At 51.8% G+C, this 18723-nt stretch overlaps 2 protein-coding genes across 2 annotated transcripts in view; one reads left to right on the forward strand and one right to left on the reverse strand.

Moving 5' to 3' along the window:
- Window positions 1-1989: 1989 nt before the first annotated feature.
- LOC144488127 (RIB43A-like with coiled-coils protein 2) lies at window positions 1990-15065 on the reverse strand (the record flags this gene model as incomplete). Its single annotated transcript, XM_078206151.1, has 6 exons — window positions 14884-15065; window positions 13413-13540; window positions 8205-8286; window positions 6590-6934; window positions 6352-6470; window positions 1990-2217 (listed from the first exon to the last, which is right to left on the reverse strand). Coding segments are annotated over exons 2-6 (891 nt in total), but the record flags the coding sequence as incomplete, so codon positions are not given.
- Window positions 14497-18723, forward strand: part of LOC144488126 (structural maintenance of chromosomes protein 1A-like) — a 55239-nt gene continuing 51012 nt past the window's right edge. Inside the window, 3 exon segments of the mRNA XM_078206150.1 lie at window positions 14497-14703; window positions 17635-17823; window positions 18117-18229. Coding sequence (XP_078062276.1) covers window positions 14595-14703; window positions 17635-17823; window positions 18117-18229 — 411 coding nt within the window. The 5' untranslated portion in view covers window positions 14497-14594.

The raw sequence follows: 18723 nt of genomic DNA on the forward strand, positions 1-18723 counted from the left end.
TGTACCCGCCTCTGCTACTACCTCTGGCAGCTTGTTCCAGACACTCACCACCCTCTGAGTGAAAATATTGCCCCTCTGGACCCTTTTGTATCTCTTCCCTCTCACCTTAAACCTATGTCCTCTAGTTTTAGACTCCCTTACCTTTGGGAAAAGATATTGACTATCTAACTGATCTGTGCCCCTCATTATTTTATAGACCTCTATAAGGTCACGCCTCAGCCTCCTACGCTCCAGAGAAAAAAGTCCCAGTCTATCCAGCCTCTCCTTATAACTCAATCCATCAAGTCCCGGTAGCATCCTAGTAAATCTTATCTGCACTCTTTCTAGTTTAATAACATCCTTTCTATAATAGGGTGACCAGAATTGCACACAGTATTCCAAGTGTGGCCTTACCAATGTCTTGTACAACTTCAACATGACGTCCCAACTCCTGTATTCAATGTTCTGACCAATGAAACCAAGCATGCTGAATACCTTCTTCACCACTCTGTCCACCTGTGACTTCACTTTCAAGGAGCTATGAACTTGTACCCCTAGATCTCTTTGTTCTGTAACTCTTCCCCAACGCCCTACCATTAACTGAGTAAGTCCTGCCCTGGTTCAATCTACCAAAATGCATCACCTCACATTTATCTAAATTAAACTCCATCTGCCATTTGTTAGCCCACTGGCCCAATTGATCAAGATCCCGTTGCAATTGGAGATAACTTTCTTCACTGTCCACTCTGCCACCAATCTTGGTGTCATCTGCAAACTTACTAACCATGCCTCCTATATCCTCATCCAAATCATGAATATAAATGACAAATAACAGTGGGCCCAGCACTAAACCCTGAGGCACACCGCTGGTCACAGGCCTCCAGTTTGAAAAACAACCCTCGACAACCACCCTCTAGCTTATGTCATCAAGCCAATTTTGTATCCAATTTTATGAGTTAGGGAGCAGGAGGCGGGGGGCCACTCAGCTCCTTAAGCTTGCTCCGTCATTCAGTGGGATCATGGGCTGATCAGATTGTAACCTCAACCCCACATTCTCACCTCCCCCCTCCCCGATAAAATGTCACCCCTCCTCACTTATCAAGAATCTATCCACCTCTGCCCTGCAAAGAGCCACTCTGCTTTCAACTTGTGAGGAAGAAAGTTCCAGAGACTCTCGAGAGAAAAACGATTCTCCCCATCCCAGCCCCAAACAATATTCCGTTTCCATTCCCCTCCCCACCCTCCCCTCACACACACCCCTTGCCAAAAGGAGACAACCTCACATTATGCCCCATTCGCCAAACCTTTGCCCCTCCAACACTCAATCGATAGCCCTCTTCAGAGTCTTTATATCCTCCTCACAGCTTCCCTTCCCACCTTTCTTTGTATCATCTGTGAATTTGACTACCGTACAGCGGGTCTGTTAATCCAAGTTGTTGTAGGTGGTAAATAGTTGGGGGGCCTGTACTCAGAGTCATAGAGGTTTACAGCACAGAGAGAGAGAGAGAGGCGCCCCTCAGTCCATTGTGCCTGCGGCACTCCTCCAATTCCAGTTCACCAATCTGAATGTAGAATCCCTACAGTGCGGCAGGAGGCCACTCGGCCCATCAAGTCTGCACCAACAACAATCCCATCCAGCTCCTATCCCCATAACCCCACGTATTTACCTTAGTCCCCCTGACACTAAGGGGCAATTTAGCATGGCCATTCCACTTAATCCACACATCTCTGGACTGTGGGAGGAAGCCGGAGCACCCGGAGGAAACCCACGCAGACACGGGGAGAACGTGCAGACTCCACACAGACAGTGACCCAAGCCGGGAATCGAACCCGGGTCCCTGGCGCTGTGAGGCAGCAGTGCTAACCACCGTGCCGCCCCAATATCAACCCGTTTATCCCAACTCTTTGTTCCGTTAGTTAGCCAACTCTCCGCCTACGGTAATGAAGCCCGCAGCGTTCCCCGGCGGTTCTGGATTTTCATTCCCCGCACCCACCCCCTCCCCGGCTCACCTTGTTCTCCTCGATCTGTCGCCGCCTCTCCCGGTCGATCTGCTCCAGCTGCTCCGGGCTCATCCCCTTCCAGCGGTCGGTCACCACGCGGTGACGGCCAAAGGCACTGACCGCCACCTCTGGATTCTCTGTCAGGATGTCCCCGTACACGTGGTTTCCGATCTCCGCGTAGTTCTTGTCTGTCTCCTGCCGCCTCTCCACCTCTCGTGCCGTCGCCTGTTCGGCGGCCTGCGGAGAAACTGGACGTGAGATTACCACCCTGGGGGGGGAGGGGGTTGGGCATGGAGACAAACCACCCCCAACCCCACGCCAATTAGGAATAAAGAACAAAGAAAATTACAGCACAGGAACAGGCCCTTCGGCCCCTCTAAGCCTGCACCGACCATGCTGCCCGACTGAACTAAAACCCCCTACCCTTCCGGGGACCGTATCCCTCTATTCCCATCTCATTCATGTACTTGTCCAGACGCCCCTTAAAAGTCACTACCGTATCCGCTTCCACTACCTCCCCCGGCAGCGAGTTCCAGGCACCCACCACCCTCTGTGTAAAAAATCTGCCTCGTACATCTCCTTTAAACCTTGCCCCCTCGCACCTTAAACCTGTGCCCCCGAGTAATTGACTCTTCCACCCTGGGAAAAAGCTTCTGACTATCCACTCTGTCCATGCCTCTCATAATCTTGTCGACTTCTATCAGGTCGCCCCTCAACCTCCGTCGCTCCAGTGAGAACAAACCAAGTTTCTCCAACCTCTCCTCATAGCTAATGCCCTCCATACCAGGCAACATCCTGGTAAATCTTTTCTGTACCCTCTCCAAAGCCTCCACATCCTTCTGGTAGTGTGGCGACCAGAATTGAACACTATATTAAAATGGAAAGTGCTGGGAAAAAAACTCCGCAGGTCAGGCAGCGCCTGTAGAGAGCGGAGTGGAGCTAATGTTTTAAGTCCAAAAGGTCCTCATCAGTTCTGAGTCGAAACGTTAACTCCGTTTCTCCCTCCCCGGACCTGTTGAGTGTTTTTCCAACACTTTGTGCGTCTATTTCAGATCTCCAGCACCCGCAGTGCATTTATTGAACAAGAGCTAGGAGCAGGTGGAGGCCATTCAGCCCCATCGAGCTCTGCTTGCCCCCCCCATCCTATAAGATCGTGTCCATTATGATTGCCTTCTCAACTCCACTTTCCCGTGTCCCCCTCTCCCTCATGCCCCCCACCCCCCTGCTTGTCGATCAGAAATATATTCAATGAGCTGCAGCCCCCACTGCTGTTGGGGGGGGGGGTGGTGGAAGGAAGTCCACAGACTGACCACCCTCTGAGAGAAGAAATTCTTCCTCATCTCCCTCGTCACTGGGAGACCCCCTCATTCTGAAACTGTTTTAAAGTTTATTTATTAGTATCACAAGTAGGCTTACATTAACACGGCAATGAAGTTACTGTGAAAATCCCCTAGTCGCCACACTCCTGTTCGGGTAACACTGAGGGAGAATTTAGCACGGCCACTCCATTTAACCAGCGCGTCTTTCAGACTGTGGGAGGAAACCAGAACACCCGCAGGAAACCCACGCAGACACGGGGAGAACGTGCAGACTCCGCACAGACAGTGACCCGAGGCTGGGAATCGAACCCGGGTCCCTGGCGCTGTGAGGCAGCAGTGCGAACCCACTGTGCCACCGTGCTGCACCTCCCCCCCCAACTTTAGATTCTCTCATGGGGGGAGTGGGGGAACACATCCTCTCAGAATCCACCCTGTCAAACCCCCCCCTCAGAATCTGAGATGTTTCAATAAAATCCCCTCTCATTCTTCTAAACTCCAATGGGTTCAGGCCCCGACCTGCTCAACCTTTTCCCCATCAGACACAAACCACCCCCCCTTCACCCCAGGAATCGGCCCAGTGAACCTTCTCTGAACGGCCTCCGATGCGAGTAGATCCTTCAGTGAGGGTGAGGAGACCAGAACTGTTCGCAGTGCTCCAGCTGCGGAAACACCAACTCCCTGTATAGTTTTATACTCCATCCCCCCCTCGCGATAAAGGACAACATTCCATCTGTCTTCCTAATCGCTCACTGCAGCAGCATGGTGACCTTTTGTGATTCATGCACAAGGATATCCAGATCCCTCTGTACCACCGAGTTCCGCGATCGCTCTTCATTCAGATAATACCCAGCCTTTCCTCTCTGCCTCCCAACGCGGGCAACATCCCACCATCATGTTTATTTTCCAATGTTTGTTACTTTCTATCCTTGGGACCTAAGTTACTTCCAACCTGAGTCAAACTTCCCAATAGACCGAGCACAGGCTCGGGAAAGCACGGGTACATTGGCTGGCAATGTTAAACCAACGACACAAAAACAAATTGGAGCTGGACTAGACCAGGTGGCCTGTCGAGCGTGCTCTGCCATTCAATGGCTGATCTTGGGGGGTTCAAATCCACTTTCCCAACCCCTCTCTATAATCGCTTTTCTCCCTGAGAGACCAATAATCTGTCAAATCCCAGTCTTAAATGTCTTCAACAATGGAGACTCCACAGCCCTCTGTGGCAACGAGTTCCACAGATTCACCACCCTCTGGCTGAAGAAATTCCTCCTCATCTCGGTTCTAAAGGGTCGTCCCTTTACTCTGAGGCTGTGCCCTCGGATCCGAGTCTCTCCCACTAATGAAAACATCTTCCCCACGGCCACTCTATCCAGGCCTTTCAGTATTCTCTAAGTTTCAGCGAGATTCCCCTTCATCCTCCTAAACTCCATCGAGTACAGACCCAGAGTCCTCAAACGCTCCTCATACGTCAAGCTTTTCATTCCTGGGATCGTTCCCGTGAACCTCCTCTGGACCCCCTCCTGAAACTGTACCCGCCCCCCCCGCCCAATGTTTAAGATTCCCCGCCCAGTGAAGACAATCTCTCAGCGTCCAGAATCTTGCACGTTTTAATGAGGCCGCCTCTCGTTCCTTGAAACCCCAAAGTAAATGGACACAATTCACTCGGGGTCTCAGCGGAGGACACCCCCCCCCCCCACTCCTCCCCCCACCCTGCCCAATTCCAGGGACCCCAATCGAGTGAACCTTCGCTGTACCGGTCTCTGATGTGAATGTGTTCTTTATTAAAATGTGGAGACTGGAACTGCGCGCGGTTTTTCCTGATGTGGCCCCTCCAAAACCCTGTACAATTGCAGCAAAGCTCCTCAATTCTTGTGCACCAAAGGCCCACTTGCCTTCCTAATTGCTTGCTTTACCTACAGGCTAGTTTTCTGAATTACAAACATACACCATAGAATCGTAGAATCCCTACAGTGCAGAAGTAGGCCATTCGGCCCATCGAGTCTGCACCGACCACAATCCCATCCAGGCCCTATTCCCATATCCCTACATATTTACCCTGCTAATCCCCTGACACGAAGGGGCAATTTAGCATGGCCAATCCACCTAACCTGTACATCTTTGGACACTAAGAGGCAATTTGGCATGGCCAATCCACCTAACCTGCACATCTTTGGACACTAAGGGGCAATTTAGCATGGCCAATCCACCTAACCTGTACATCTTTGGACACTAAGAGGCAATTTAGCATGGCCAATCCACCTAACCTGCACATCTTTGGACACTAAGGGGCAATTTAGCATGGCCAATCCACCTAACCCACACATCTTTGGACACTAAGGGGCAATTTAGCATGGCCAATCCACCTAACCCGCACATCTTTGGACACTAAGGGGCAATTTAGCATGGCCAATCCACCTAACCCGCTCATCTTTGGACACTAAGGGGCAATTTAGCATGGCCAATCCACCTAACCTACACATCTTTGGAGGAAACCCACGCAGACACGGGGAGAACGTGCAGACTCCACACAGACAGTGACCCGAGCTGGGAATCGAACCTGGTCCCCGGCACTGAGAGGCAGCAGTGTTAGCCACCGTGCCACAATTGGAGCAGGAGGAGACCATTCAGCCCCTCTTGAGCCTACGAACCTACAAAACCGGAGCGGGAGTAGGCCACTCGACCCTTCTCCAGCCTGCTGCACCATTCAACAAGATTGCGGCTGAAGTATTGGTGTTTCGAGTGACACATTCCCATCTAAATCCCCCACCACGTCGACAAGCTTCGACCACGCGCCCCCAACAAGGAACAATCTACCTCTGCCTTCAAGATAAGGAGTGATGCCTCCACCACCCCCCGCCCACCCCCTCAGCAACCCCCCCACTTCTCCGCCCCCTCCGCAACCTGGCCTCCATCTCCTTCTGAGACAGAAAGTTCTAGAGTCGCACCTCCCCGAGATGAAATTGACCCGATCCTGTGCAACCGCCCCTCCGCCTCCAATCCTCGGACTCCCCCTCGCCCACCCCCCCACCCCGAGAGGGTAGAGAGCTCCTACCAGCGCCATGTTGTAGTTGAGGGTGGCAGTGTCGAGGGCTCGACGGGCTTCTTCCTCCAGCTCAGCGAGTTTGGCAGCTCTGGCATCGAGCTCCATCTCCTTCTTGTGGGACAGGTCGTCTGTGGGAGGTGGGGTCGGAGGGAAAACACACACACGGTGAGAGAGGTGGCGGGTTTGGAGGGAGCAGCAGAGCTGGGAAGAGGAGGACGGGCACGGGGAGGAGAGGACCGGGAGTTACCTGCGAATCTCTGGTCGCGTTCGGCCCTCTCCCTCTCCATTCTCTGCGCTGTCAGCCACTTGCGGGACTCCTGCTGCTGGAACTTTTTCCGGGCCTTCTCATTCAGGTCCTCGCCCGCAAACTTCTGCAGCCCCGAGGGGCCGCAGCGGGGGTCATCGTCGCTGACCCGGGCGGGCACGTCCTTCTTCAGCCCGTCCGGGTCCCACAGGTCAAACTCGCGCTGGGTCCCGGGCTGCTGGTAGCGGGTTCGGAACTCGTTCACCTCCTTGTTCAGCTGAAGGATTCTCTCCGCTTCCTGCGCCTCCAGGAGCTGGGCCGTCTTGTCGAAGCGCAGGTTCTCGGCATCTGGGCAAGAAGAGGGGCTGCGTCAGCACTGACCCTCCCACAGTGCGGCGCTCCCTCAGCACTGACCCTCCCACAGTGCGGCGCTCCCTCAGCACTGACCCTCCCACAGTGCGGTGCTCCCTCAGCACTGACCGTCCCACAGTGCGGCGCTCTCTCAGCACTGACCCTCCTGCAGTGCGGCGCTCCCTCAGCACTGACCCTCCCGCAGTGCGGCGCTCCCTCAGCACTGACCCTCCCGCAGTGCGGCGCTCCCTCAGCACTGACCCTCCCACAGTGCGGCGCTCCCTCAGCACTGACCCTCCCACAGTGCGGCGCTCCCTCAGCACTGACCCTCCCACAGTGCGGAGCTCCCTCAGCACTGACCCTCCCACAGTGCGGCGCTCCCTCAGCACTGACCCTCCCACAGTGCGGCGCTCCCTCAGCACTGACCCACCCACAGTGCGGCGCTCCCTCAGCACTGACCCCTCCCGCAGTGTGGCGCTCCCTCAGCACTGACTCTCCTGCAGTGCGGTGCTCCCTCAGTATGGGGTTAAATACAGAGTAAAGCTCCACACTCATGAGGACGGCCTCAACCGGGATATTGGGTTCCCATCAGGCACTCCCAGGAAAGGATCAGCACGGGGTTAGATACAGAGTAAAGCTCCCTCTACACTGTCCCCCATCAAACACTCCCAGGACAGGTACAGCACGGGGTTAGATACAGAGTAAAGCTCCCTCTACACTGTCCCCATCAAACACTCCCAGGACAGGTACAGCACGGGGTTAGATACAGAGTAAAGCTCCCTCTACACTGTCCCCCATCAAACACTCCCAGGACAGGTACAGCACGGGGTTAGATACAGAGTAAAGCTCCCTCTACACTGTCCCCATCAAACACTCCCAGGACAGATACAGCACGGGGTTAGATACAGACTAAAGCTCCCTCTACACTGTCCCCCATCAAACACTCCCAGGACAGGTACAGCACGGGGTTAGATACAGAGTAAAGCTCTCTCTACACTGTCCCCATCAAACACTCCCAGGACAGATACAGCACGGGGTTAGATACAGAGTAAAGCTCCCTCTACACTGTCCCCCATCAAACACTCCCAGGACAGGTACAGCACGGGGTTAGACACAGAGTAATGCTCCCTCTACACTGTCCTGACAACATACTTTGAATTTCTATCGTTAGCCGTGCCTGCTCTGCTTCTGTCCTTTGGCTCCCAGCTCCTTTGAGCGCTACCATTTTGTGCAGAGCTCTGGCCGAGTGACTGATGGAGATAATTACCAAAAGCTTCATCGCGGAGTCGCTCACTGCCCTCTCGCTTCTTCTTATCTTTCACCTGATCGTCCAAGAACGGGCGATCCACCTGCCCGACCAATCAAGAGGAAGAGAAATGGTAATGCCTGTGAGAAGGGTTAAAGGTTGTATGAACAATGGCACTCGCATATGGGCTATTCGGCCCATCTGTGCCCTACTGGTGTCCCTGCACCACATGAGCCTCACTTCGCATCATGTCCTCCCTCCCCAACCTGCCCCAGCTCTGGTGTTCAGGACCAGGAGGAACTTGCTGCCAGTCTTTGAAAATGGTGACAACTGATTCACCCAGTTCCATCGCCGCTTTGAGACAAGGGAATCAAAGGTTGTCGGGGGTAGATGTGAATCATAGAATCGCTACAGTGCAGAAGGAGGCCATTCAGCCCATCGCGTTTGCACCGATTCCGACAGAGCATCTTACCCAGCCCCTATCCCTGTAACCCCACATACTTACCTTGCTAACCTACACATCTTTGGACACTAAGGGACAATTTAGCATGGCCAATCCACCTAACCTGCACATCTTTGGACACTAGGGGACAATTTAGCATGACCAATCCACCTAACCTGCACATCTTTGGACACTAGGGGACAATTTAGCATGGCCAATCCACCTAACCTGCACATCTTTGGATACTAAGGGACAATTTAGCATGACCAATCCACCTAACCTGCACATCTTTGGACACTAAGGGTCAATTTAGCATGGCCAATCAACCTAACCTGCACATCTTTGGACACTAGGGGACAATTTAGCATGACCAATCCACCTAACTGACACATGTTTGGACACTAAAGGGCAATTTAGCATGGCCAATCCATCTAACCTACACATCTTTGGACACTAGGGGACAATTTAGCATGGCCAATCCATCTAACCTGCACATCTTTGGACACTAAAGGGCAATTTAGCATGGCCAATTCACCTAACCTGCACATCTTTGGACACTAGGGGACAATTTAGCATGACCAATCCACCTAACCTGCACATCTTTGGACACTAGGGGACAATTTAGCACGGCCAATCCACCTAACCTGCACATCTTTGGACACTAGGGGACAATTTAGCATGGCCAATCCACCTAACCTACACATCTTTGGAGTGTGGGAGGAAACCGGAGCACCCGGAGGAAACCCACGCAGAACGGGGAGAACGTGCAAACTCCACACAGTCACCTCAGGCCGTTGATTGAACTCGGGTCCCTGGCGCTGTGAGGCAGCCGTATTAACCACTGTGCCGAATGTGGAATTCCAAACACTAACAGATCAGCCTTCGAAAGCGGCCTATGCTTCTTGCTGTTCGCCAAGTGCTCTATTCTCCCTACAGCAAGGTGTTTAGCTCTGAGTTAATTAAACAGAAATCTTTGTGTGATGTTAGTGTCCCTTTAAGAAAGGTTTTTTAAAATCGTGCTCACAGCCTTAAACGATGTCATTCGTGGAAGGAGAAAAAATACTGTATGCCAGACAGGTGACAAGGGTTGATTTTAGTTTTGTTTTGGCTACAGTGATAGAGGCAGTCTTAGAAGCAAGCTGGAAAAGAAGTCTCTTTCTCTCTCTATGTTTTGCTTTGAAAACTACCAGTTAGCTGAAAGAAAAGCTTGTTGCCAATGCTGCAGTCAATAATCTGTGCTTTGGTGTTTTGGGGAGCTGAAGACTACAAGCTGCTCTGAGTTTTCAAGATCATTTGAAATCAGCATTCAACCCTGGGAACTGGATTCCAGTATCATGTGAGCTTTAACCTGTGCTGTGATAAACCTGTTTAAAGGGTTTAGTTTATTGGATATTGGTTTTGATGGGAACATCTGATATATATATATATATATATTGGTTAAGGGTTATACATTATTGTGGTTGTTTTGTTTTCGCTTGTAATTGATAAAGGGTTCTTGCTAATTTTCTTACTATACATTTAACTATATTCTTAAATAAACTTTGTTTGATAAAAGCTCCCTATTGGGTCATTTCAAACATACCTGAAGTGAAATACCTCATACATTTCCCAGCCAAATTCCAGGTGCAAAACTTACGGTTCAGGCGAGTTTCATAAAAGACTTTGGTGTTTCTCTCCTGAACCACAACAAGACATTTCACAGGATCGCAATTGCCCAAAATCTTTCAACATTTTCAACTTTGCTGATGACACCACCGTAATGGGTCGGATCTCAAACAGTGACGAGACAGAGAACAGGAATGAGATAGAGAATCTGGTGAACTGATGCGGCAACAATAATCTCTCCCTCAATGTCAACAAAACAAAGGAAATTATCATCGACTTCTGGAATCATAAAGGAGAATATTCTCCTGTCTACATCAATGGGGACGAAGTAGAAAGGGTCGAGAGCTTCAAGTTTTTAGGTGTCCAGATCACCAACAACCTGTCCTGGTCCCCCCATGCCGACACTATAGTTAAGAAAGCCCACTAACGCCTCTACTTTCTCAGGAGACTAAGGAAATTTGGCATGTCAGCTACAACTCTCTCCAACTTTTACAGATGCACCATAGAAAGCATTCTTTCTGGTTGTATCACAGCTTGGTATGGCTGCTGCTCTGCCCAAGACCGCAAGGAATTACAAAAGGTCGTAAATGTAGTCCAATCCATCACGCAAACCAGCCTCCCATCCATTGACACTGTCTATACTTCCTGCTGCCTCGGCAAAGCAGCAGCATAATCAAGGACCCCACGCACCCCGGACATTCTCTCTTCCACCTTCTTCCTTTGGAAAAAAGATGCAAAAGTCTGAGGTCACGTACCAACCGTCTCAAGAACAGCTTCTTCCCTGTTGCTGTCAGACTTTTGAATGGACTTACCTTGCATTAAGTTGATCTTTCTCTACACCCTAGCTATGGCTGTAACACTACATTCTGCATCTCTCCTTTCCTTCTCTATGAACAGTATGTTTTATCTGTATAGCACGCAAAAAACTTTTCACTGTATGTTAATACATGTGACAATAATAAAATCTTAGAATCCCTACAGCACAGAAAGAGGCCATTCGGCCCATCGAGTCTGCACCGACCACAATCCCACCCAGGCCCTACCCCCATATCCCTACATATTGACCCACCAATCCCTCTAACCTACGCATCTCAGGACACTAAGGGCAATTTTAGCTTGGCCAATCAACCTAACCCGCACATCTTTGGACTGTGGGAGGAAACCAGAGCACCTGGAGGAAACCCACGCAGACACGAGGAGAATGTGCAAACTCCACACAGACAGTGACCCCCCGAGCCGGGAATCGAACCCAGGTCCCTGGAGCTGTGAAGCAGCAGTGCTAACCACTGTGCTACCGTGCCGCCCTTATAATAGAACATACATAGAACAGTACAGCACAGAACAGGCCCTTCGGCCCACGATGTTGTGCCGAGCTTTAATAATAAATTTAATAATAATAACTTAATAATAAATCAAATCAAATCAAAAATCTGACACCAAGCCACAGATGGGGTAGGCAGAACATGGAACTGAGGCCACAATCAGATCATCCATGATCCTATTGAATGGCAGGGCAGGCTTGATGGGCCGAATGGCCTCCTCCTGTTTCTAATGCTATGTCCGTATGTAACCAAATGTTTGGTCAAAGAGGCAAGGTTCCAAGAACATAATAAATGAAAAGGTTTAATTGGAACTAGCTTAGTGGTAAAAACTGGGCGGCATGGACAAGTTGGGCCGAAGGGCCTGTTTCCATGCTGTAAACCTCTATGACTCTATTTGGGGAATGTTTATAGAAATACTGTTAACTGTGTAAATGTAATCTTGTGTCTTTATGTTCTCTTTTCTTTTCAAATCAATATTGAAATTTACTTTTTTCAAAATCTCCCCAAGTGGTTTGACTTCCTTTCTCCTGACTTTAGATTCTATCTTATAAAATACAAATTGCAGAACTGTAGCTTGTTCAAGTTTCCCTTTCCGATTTGAGCAGCCTGGCACTCCTCACCTGCCTCGTCTTCAACCACTCCGATCCTGCAGACGCAAGCTGACCCGGTTCGATGCTTAATTCGAAGCCTTGAAAGGCATTCAAAAAGGGACGCTCAGGATATAGAAACTGGAAGCAGGAATAGGCCATTTGGCCCTTCGAGGCTGTTCCACCACTCGTTATGCAAATGCATTGATGTGCCATGAGCCCCCCCCCACAGGGAGTTTAGAAGAATGAGGGGCGACCTTATTGAGACCTATCGGATTCTCAGGGGGTGTTTGACAGGGTGGATGCTGAGAGGTTGTTTCCCCGTGTGGGAGAGTCTGGGACCAGAGGGCACAATCTCAGAGTAAGAGCGGAGGGCTTGGGCGGGGGGGGGGGGGGGGGGGGGGGTCGCTCATTTCAGACGGAGGTGAGGAGGAATTTCTTCTCTTGGAGGGGAGTGAATGTGTGGAATCTTTACCCCAGAGGCTGGGTCACTGAGTGTGTTCAATGCCGAGATAGACAGATTTTTAATCAGTGCGGGAATCGAATGGATAAGGCAGGGAAGTGGGAGTTGAGGATCCTCACATCAGATCAGTCATTGAATGGACAGAGCACACTCCTGCTCCTCCACTGGGGAGGGGTTGGAGGTTGCTGAACAGTCCCCTACTGCTCCTATCTTGTCCGCCAACCCCCTCACCCCCCCCGAAATGCCAAATCCCCGACCCCTTGCGGTGGAAGACCTTAAGAACATAAGATATAGGAGCAGAATTAGGCCATTCAGGTCTGCTCCGCCATTCAATCTTGGCTGATATGATTCCCATCCCCAATCTCCTGCCTTCTCCCTGTAACCTTTGATCCGCTTATTGATCAAGAACCTATCTATCTCTGTCTGAAATGACCTGGTCTCCACAGCCCTCTGTGGCAATGAGTTCCACAGACTCACCACCCTCTGGCTGAAGAAATCCCTCCTCATCTCAGTTTCGAAGGAGCGTCCCTTCACTCTGAGTTCTTGTCTCTCCCACTCGTGGAACCATCCTCTCCACGGCCACTCTATCTAAGCCCCTCAGTATTCTGTAAGTTTCAATTAGATCCCGCACCTCCCCTCGTTTCCTTCTGAATTCCATCGAGTACAGACCCAGATTCCTCAACCGTTTCTCATATGGCAAATCCTTCATTCCCGGGATCATTCTTGTGAACCTCCTCTGGACCCCCTTCAAGGCCCAGCACATCCTTCCTCAGACACGGGGCCCAAAACTGCTCCAAAGGGATCGCTTACCCCTATGGTCCGGTGCCTGGCGTCGAAAATGCGGCTCTGGCGCTGCTGCTCCGCGTTTCTCCGGCGCTCGATGGCGGCAGTCTGCTTTGGGTCAACGGGAAGGTCCAACTTGTACATGGCCTCCTCACCTGTGTTGGTGGATAATGTCAAATATGTAAGTATGTATTTTATATATATTTATAAATTTATATATATATATATATTCTTTCCCACTGGCCAGCTCTGTGCTTTGGCCGAGTTAGGGCTCCCCTGTGGTCAGCCACCATTCATTTACACTGAAACCCAACAACAACAACACCACCTCCCAGTTGTTGTTGGCAGCATGGCCAAAACAAACAAGGACGCCTTGGGTCGCCATGGCAACCGAGACATTCCAACCTTGCGAATAAGTGGGGGGGGAATCTAGAAATATATTACTCCTGAACTAACAGTTTCTGCCCAGGTTCACATCTTGAGTAGATAGAAGGCGGCTATTAAATTATAATGAAGTAAGATGTGCGAGCATAGCCCGAGTAGCTAATGGACAGGGTGGTAGGGAGTTAGAAATACCAGGGAAGCCCCCCCCCCACTCTATGAATTAAGATGGACCATTCCGGCGGAGGGAGGGTTTCGACTGATTGATGTGGCCTCCTCCAAGAGGAGCTCACGAGCTGAGGGCAAGCAGCCAATAGGAGGTAAAGGCGAAGGAGGGGGCGGGGAGCTCAGTGAATGGGGAGGGCCCGGATTGCGGTGTGCGCAGACGCAGCCGCGGCGCTCGCCGGGAGCTGTAGTCCAGGCGCAGAGGTGCCATTCGGGAATTGTAGTTCTGGCGTAGGACGCATGCGTGGTCGTTTTGCCTGCCTCCTTTCCCCCTCTCTGGCCCATGGAGGAGCAATGCCGTGCGCACGCGCACAGAGCTTTCTCCGCATTGCACCCCGGGGGATGTAGTCCAGCCGCTGGACGCATGCGCATCTCGGGGGCGGTTACCGCGGTGCACCCCGGGAGTTGTAGTCCATAGTCCAACGCCTTCCCACTCGCATGCATTGGAATAGGGAGGCGGGAAAACTACAAATCCCATAAAACCTAGCGGCGAGGTGGTGTTTTGGAGCGGGACGCGGGAGGCCTAGCCCCGGTTGTTGTCCGTCGACTCCTCGCTTTATTTGGTCGCCGTCGCCCGCTCGGCCGGGCTCCCCTCTGCTCGCCATGGGATTCCTGCGGCTGATCGAGATCGAGAACTTCAAGTCGTACAAAGGGCGGCAGATCATCGGGCCCTTCAAGAAGTTCACGGCCATCATCGGGCCCAATGGCTCGGGTGAGGAGGCGGGAATCGAGCTCCGGACCGGCCCCGCTGCCCAGAGCCAAAACCCGGGGAGCTGGGCACCGCGCCAGCCCCACTTTACCTCAGGATTTTCCACCTCCTGCCCGCCCGGCCCAAAATTCACCCCAAAATCCAACATCATATATGTGCGAAAATCAATCCTTAAAATCTCACCCGGGGCTTTTAAATGTTCTGCTTCTGCTCCCCCTCTTCTCTATCCAACCCCCCCCCCCCTTTCTGTACTCACTCCCCATTCCCTCTTGTCCCCTCCTCCATTCCCTCTCCTCTCTTCCCCCTCTTCCTCCTCCATCTCTTCATCTCCCTCTCTCCATCACCTCTCATCCCCCTCTTCCTTCTCTATCTCTTCATCTCCCTCTCTCCATCCCCTCTCCTCCTCTCACCCACCTCTTCCTCCTCCATCTCTTCATCCCCCTCTCTCCATCATCTCTCATCCCCTTCTTCCTTATCTATCTCCTATCTCTTCATCCCCCCTCTCCATCACCATCTCTCCAGAACCCCATCCCCTTCAGTGGCGACAGGGCAAAAGTTAATGAGTGTCTCTCCCTCCCTCAACCCCAACTTCTCTCCATTAAGTTGCTCTTTCAATATTGGATATCTCCAGCCAAGATCATCGTCTTGCTCCCTTGTCCGAATAATATTTCCTTATGTGGCCGGAGAGTCGATGTATGTTGTTTCCTTTGACTGTCATTCCCGTAGAGCATGTTGGTCACGCTCCTTAGTGTGATTTTGATTTGATTTCTTACTGTCATGTGTATTAGTATACAGTGAAAAGTATTGTTTCTTGTGCACGATACAGACAAAGCATACCGTTCATAGAGAAGGAAACGAGAGAGTGCAGAATGTAGTGTCACAGTCATAGCTGGGGTGTAGAGAAAAATCAACTCAATGCAAGGTTGGCCCATTCAAAAGTCTGACGGCAGCAGGGGAGAAGCTGTTCTTGAGTCGGTTGGTACGTGACCTCTCCCTGCGGAAGAAGGTGGAAGAGAGAATGTCCGGGCCGCATAAGGTCCTTGATTATGCCGGCTGCTTTTCCGAGGCAGCGGAATGTGTAGACGGAGTCAATGGATGGGAGGCTGGTTTGCATGATGGACTGGACTACATTCACAACGCTTTGTAGTTTCTTGCGGTCTTGGTCAGAGCAGGAGCCATACCAAGCTGTGTTATACCTGGAAAGGATGTATTCTGTGGTGCGTCTGTAAAAGTTGGTGAGTGTCGTAGCGGACATGCCAAATTTCCTCAGCCTCCTGAGAAAGTAGAGGCGTTGGTGGGCTTTCTTAACAATAGCGTCGACATGGAGGGACCAGGACAGGTTGTTGGTGATCTGACATCTAGGAACCTGAAGCTCTCGACCATTTCCACTTCATCCCCTTTGATGTACAAAGGAGCATGTTCTGTACTACGCTTCCTGAAGCTGATGACCCCCTTTGTTTTGCTGACATTGCTGGAGGGATTATTGTAGTCACACCAGTCCACCAGATTCTCTATCTGTTTCCAGTACTCCATCTCTTCGTTGTTTGAGATCTGACCCATTACACTGGTGCCGTCAGCAAACTTGAAAATCGAGTTGGAGGGAAATTTGGCTACAGTCATAAGTGTATAAGGAGTATAGTAGGAGGCTGAGAACACAGCCTTGTGGGGCACCGGTGTTGAGGATGATCGTGGAGGAGGTGTTGTTGCCTATCCTTACTGATTGTGGTCTGCGAATTAGGAAGTTCAGGATCCAGTCACAGAGGGAGGAGCCGAGCCCCAGGCCACGGAGTTTGGAGATGAATTTTGGAGGAATAATGTTGAAGGCTGAGCTGTAGTCGATAAATAGGAGTCTGAATAGGAGCCCTTGTTATCCAGATGTTCCAGGATTGAGTGTAGGGCCAGGGAGATGGCATCTGCTGTGGACCTGTTGTGGCGGTAGGCAAACTAGTGGACCCAGGCAATCTGGGAGGCTGGAATTGATTTGTGCCATGACTAACCTTTTGAAGCACTTCATATAATGATGGATGTCAGAGCCACCGTGCGATAGTCATTAAGGCACGCTCCCCTCTGATTCTGGCCTCCGACACTCCCATTTCCATCGCTTTAACAAGTGGCAGCAGCGTTGGGACTCAGCTGAGATTCCTTCCTTCAACCTCCCCACCTCGTGTGTCTCCTTTTCGAAATCCACCTCTTCGGCTCAGCATTCCTGCTCACCCATCCCCCAGTATGTCTGGCTTGGTGTCAGTTTTTTTGCTTTAAATGTCGCGATCAGGGCTACGACACTCCTCTAACTCTTGCCTCCTGCACGTCCCTCCGGTTTGTGTCACTGCAGATGGAGGCTGAAGATCACCGTAGTTCCTCGCTGTAATATCCAGCTGCCCCTTCACCGGCTCTGTGTGGGAGCAAATACCACGTTCCCCGAGTAGAGGCATTTCCACTGAATCCTCCCCTGCGCTGCCCAATTGGATTTATTAATGACTAACTTGTAATTAAGGGGCGGCACGGTGGCACAGTGGGTTAGCACTGCTGCCTCACAGCGCCAGGGACCCGGGCTCGATTCCCGGCTTGGGTCCCTGTCTGTGCGGAGTCTGTACTTTCTCCCCGGGTCTGCGTGGGTTTCCTCCGGGTGCACAGGTTTCCTCCCACAGTCCAAAAGACGTGCTGGTTAGGTGGGTTGCCGAGCTAAATTCTCCCTCCGTGTACCCGAACAGGCGCCGGAGTGTGGCGACTAGGGGATTTTCACAGTAACTTCATTGCAATGTTAATGTAAACCTACTTGTGACACTAATAAATAAACTTTTAAGTCTCCCGGAGTTATGTTTTCCTCCATTATTTATCCTGTCTCAGGTCACCAGCCCCCCCGCCCCTCCGAGTTCAGCCCCCAGCTATGAGTTGCACCCTAATGTGATGATCCCTGCCCTGTTTTTTGCTCAGGTAAATCTAATCTCATGGATGCCATCAGCTTCGTCCTGGCGGAGAAGACCAGCAACCTGAGGGTGAAGACGCTGAAGGATCTGATTCACGGTGCCCCTGTGGGGAAACCAGCTGCCAACCGTGCCCTGGTCAGCATGGTGTACGCAGAGGACAGTGGCGATGATAAAGTCTTCACCAGGGTTATTGTGGGTGAGTGAAGCCGGGCACAATTGCTTTACATCAGAGAGCGATGTATCTGATCCGTCTGGGCCATATTGGCACCGGCCCTCCAGACGGCGCGGCGCTCCCTCGGCACCGGCCCTCCAGACGGCGCGGCGCTTCCTCGGCACCGGCCCTCCGGACGGCACGGCGCTCCCTCGGCACCAGCCCTCCGGACGGCGCGGCGCTCCCTCGGCACCGGCCCTCCGGACGGCGCGGTGCTCCCTCGGCACCGGCACACAGTCTGTTGGCGTGAGCACCAGTAACTCTCAGTAAATTTACAGGGGCTTCCTCGGAATACAGGATCAACAACAAGGTGGTCCCACTGCAGGAGTACAGCGAGCAGCTGGAGAAGCTGGGAATTCTCATCAAAGCCCGGAACTTCCTCGTGTTTCAGGTAACACCAGCGTCCGTCTGATTCAATTTCTACTCCTTGACCCAGTTATATTGTTCCCCCCACTCCCCATTTCCTGAGGAAACACTGCAGCCCCGACACCCCTCCCTGTCTCTGTAATCTCCTCCAGCCCCTACAACCCTCCCTGTCTCTGTAATCTCCTCCAACCCTACAGTCCTCCCTATCTCTGTAACCTCCTCCAGCCCCTACAACCCTCCCTATCTCTGTAACCCCCTCCAGCCCCTACAACCCTCCCTATCTCTGTAACCCCCTCCAGCCCCTACAACCATCCCTGTCTCTGTAACCTGCTCCAGCCCCTATAACCCTCCCTATCTCTGTAACCTGCTCCAGCCCCTATAACCCTCCCTATCTCTGTAACTTCCTCCAGCCCCTACATCCCTCCCTATCTCTGTAACCCCCTCCAGCCCCTACACTCCTCCCTATCTCTGTAACCTCTTCCAGTCCCTGCACTCCTCCTGATCTCTGTAACCTTCTCC

This window comes from Mustelus asterias, unplaced genomic scaffold (assembly GCF_964213995.1).
Source record: "Mustelus asterias unplaced genomic scaffold, sMusAst1.hap1.1 HAP1_SCAFFOLD_1314, whole genome shotgun sequence".
NCBI classification, from domain to species: Eukaryota; Metazoa; Chordata; class Chondrichthyes; order Carcharhiniformes; family Triakidae; genus Mustelus; species Mustelus asterias.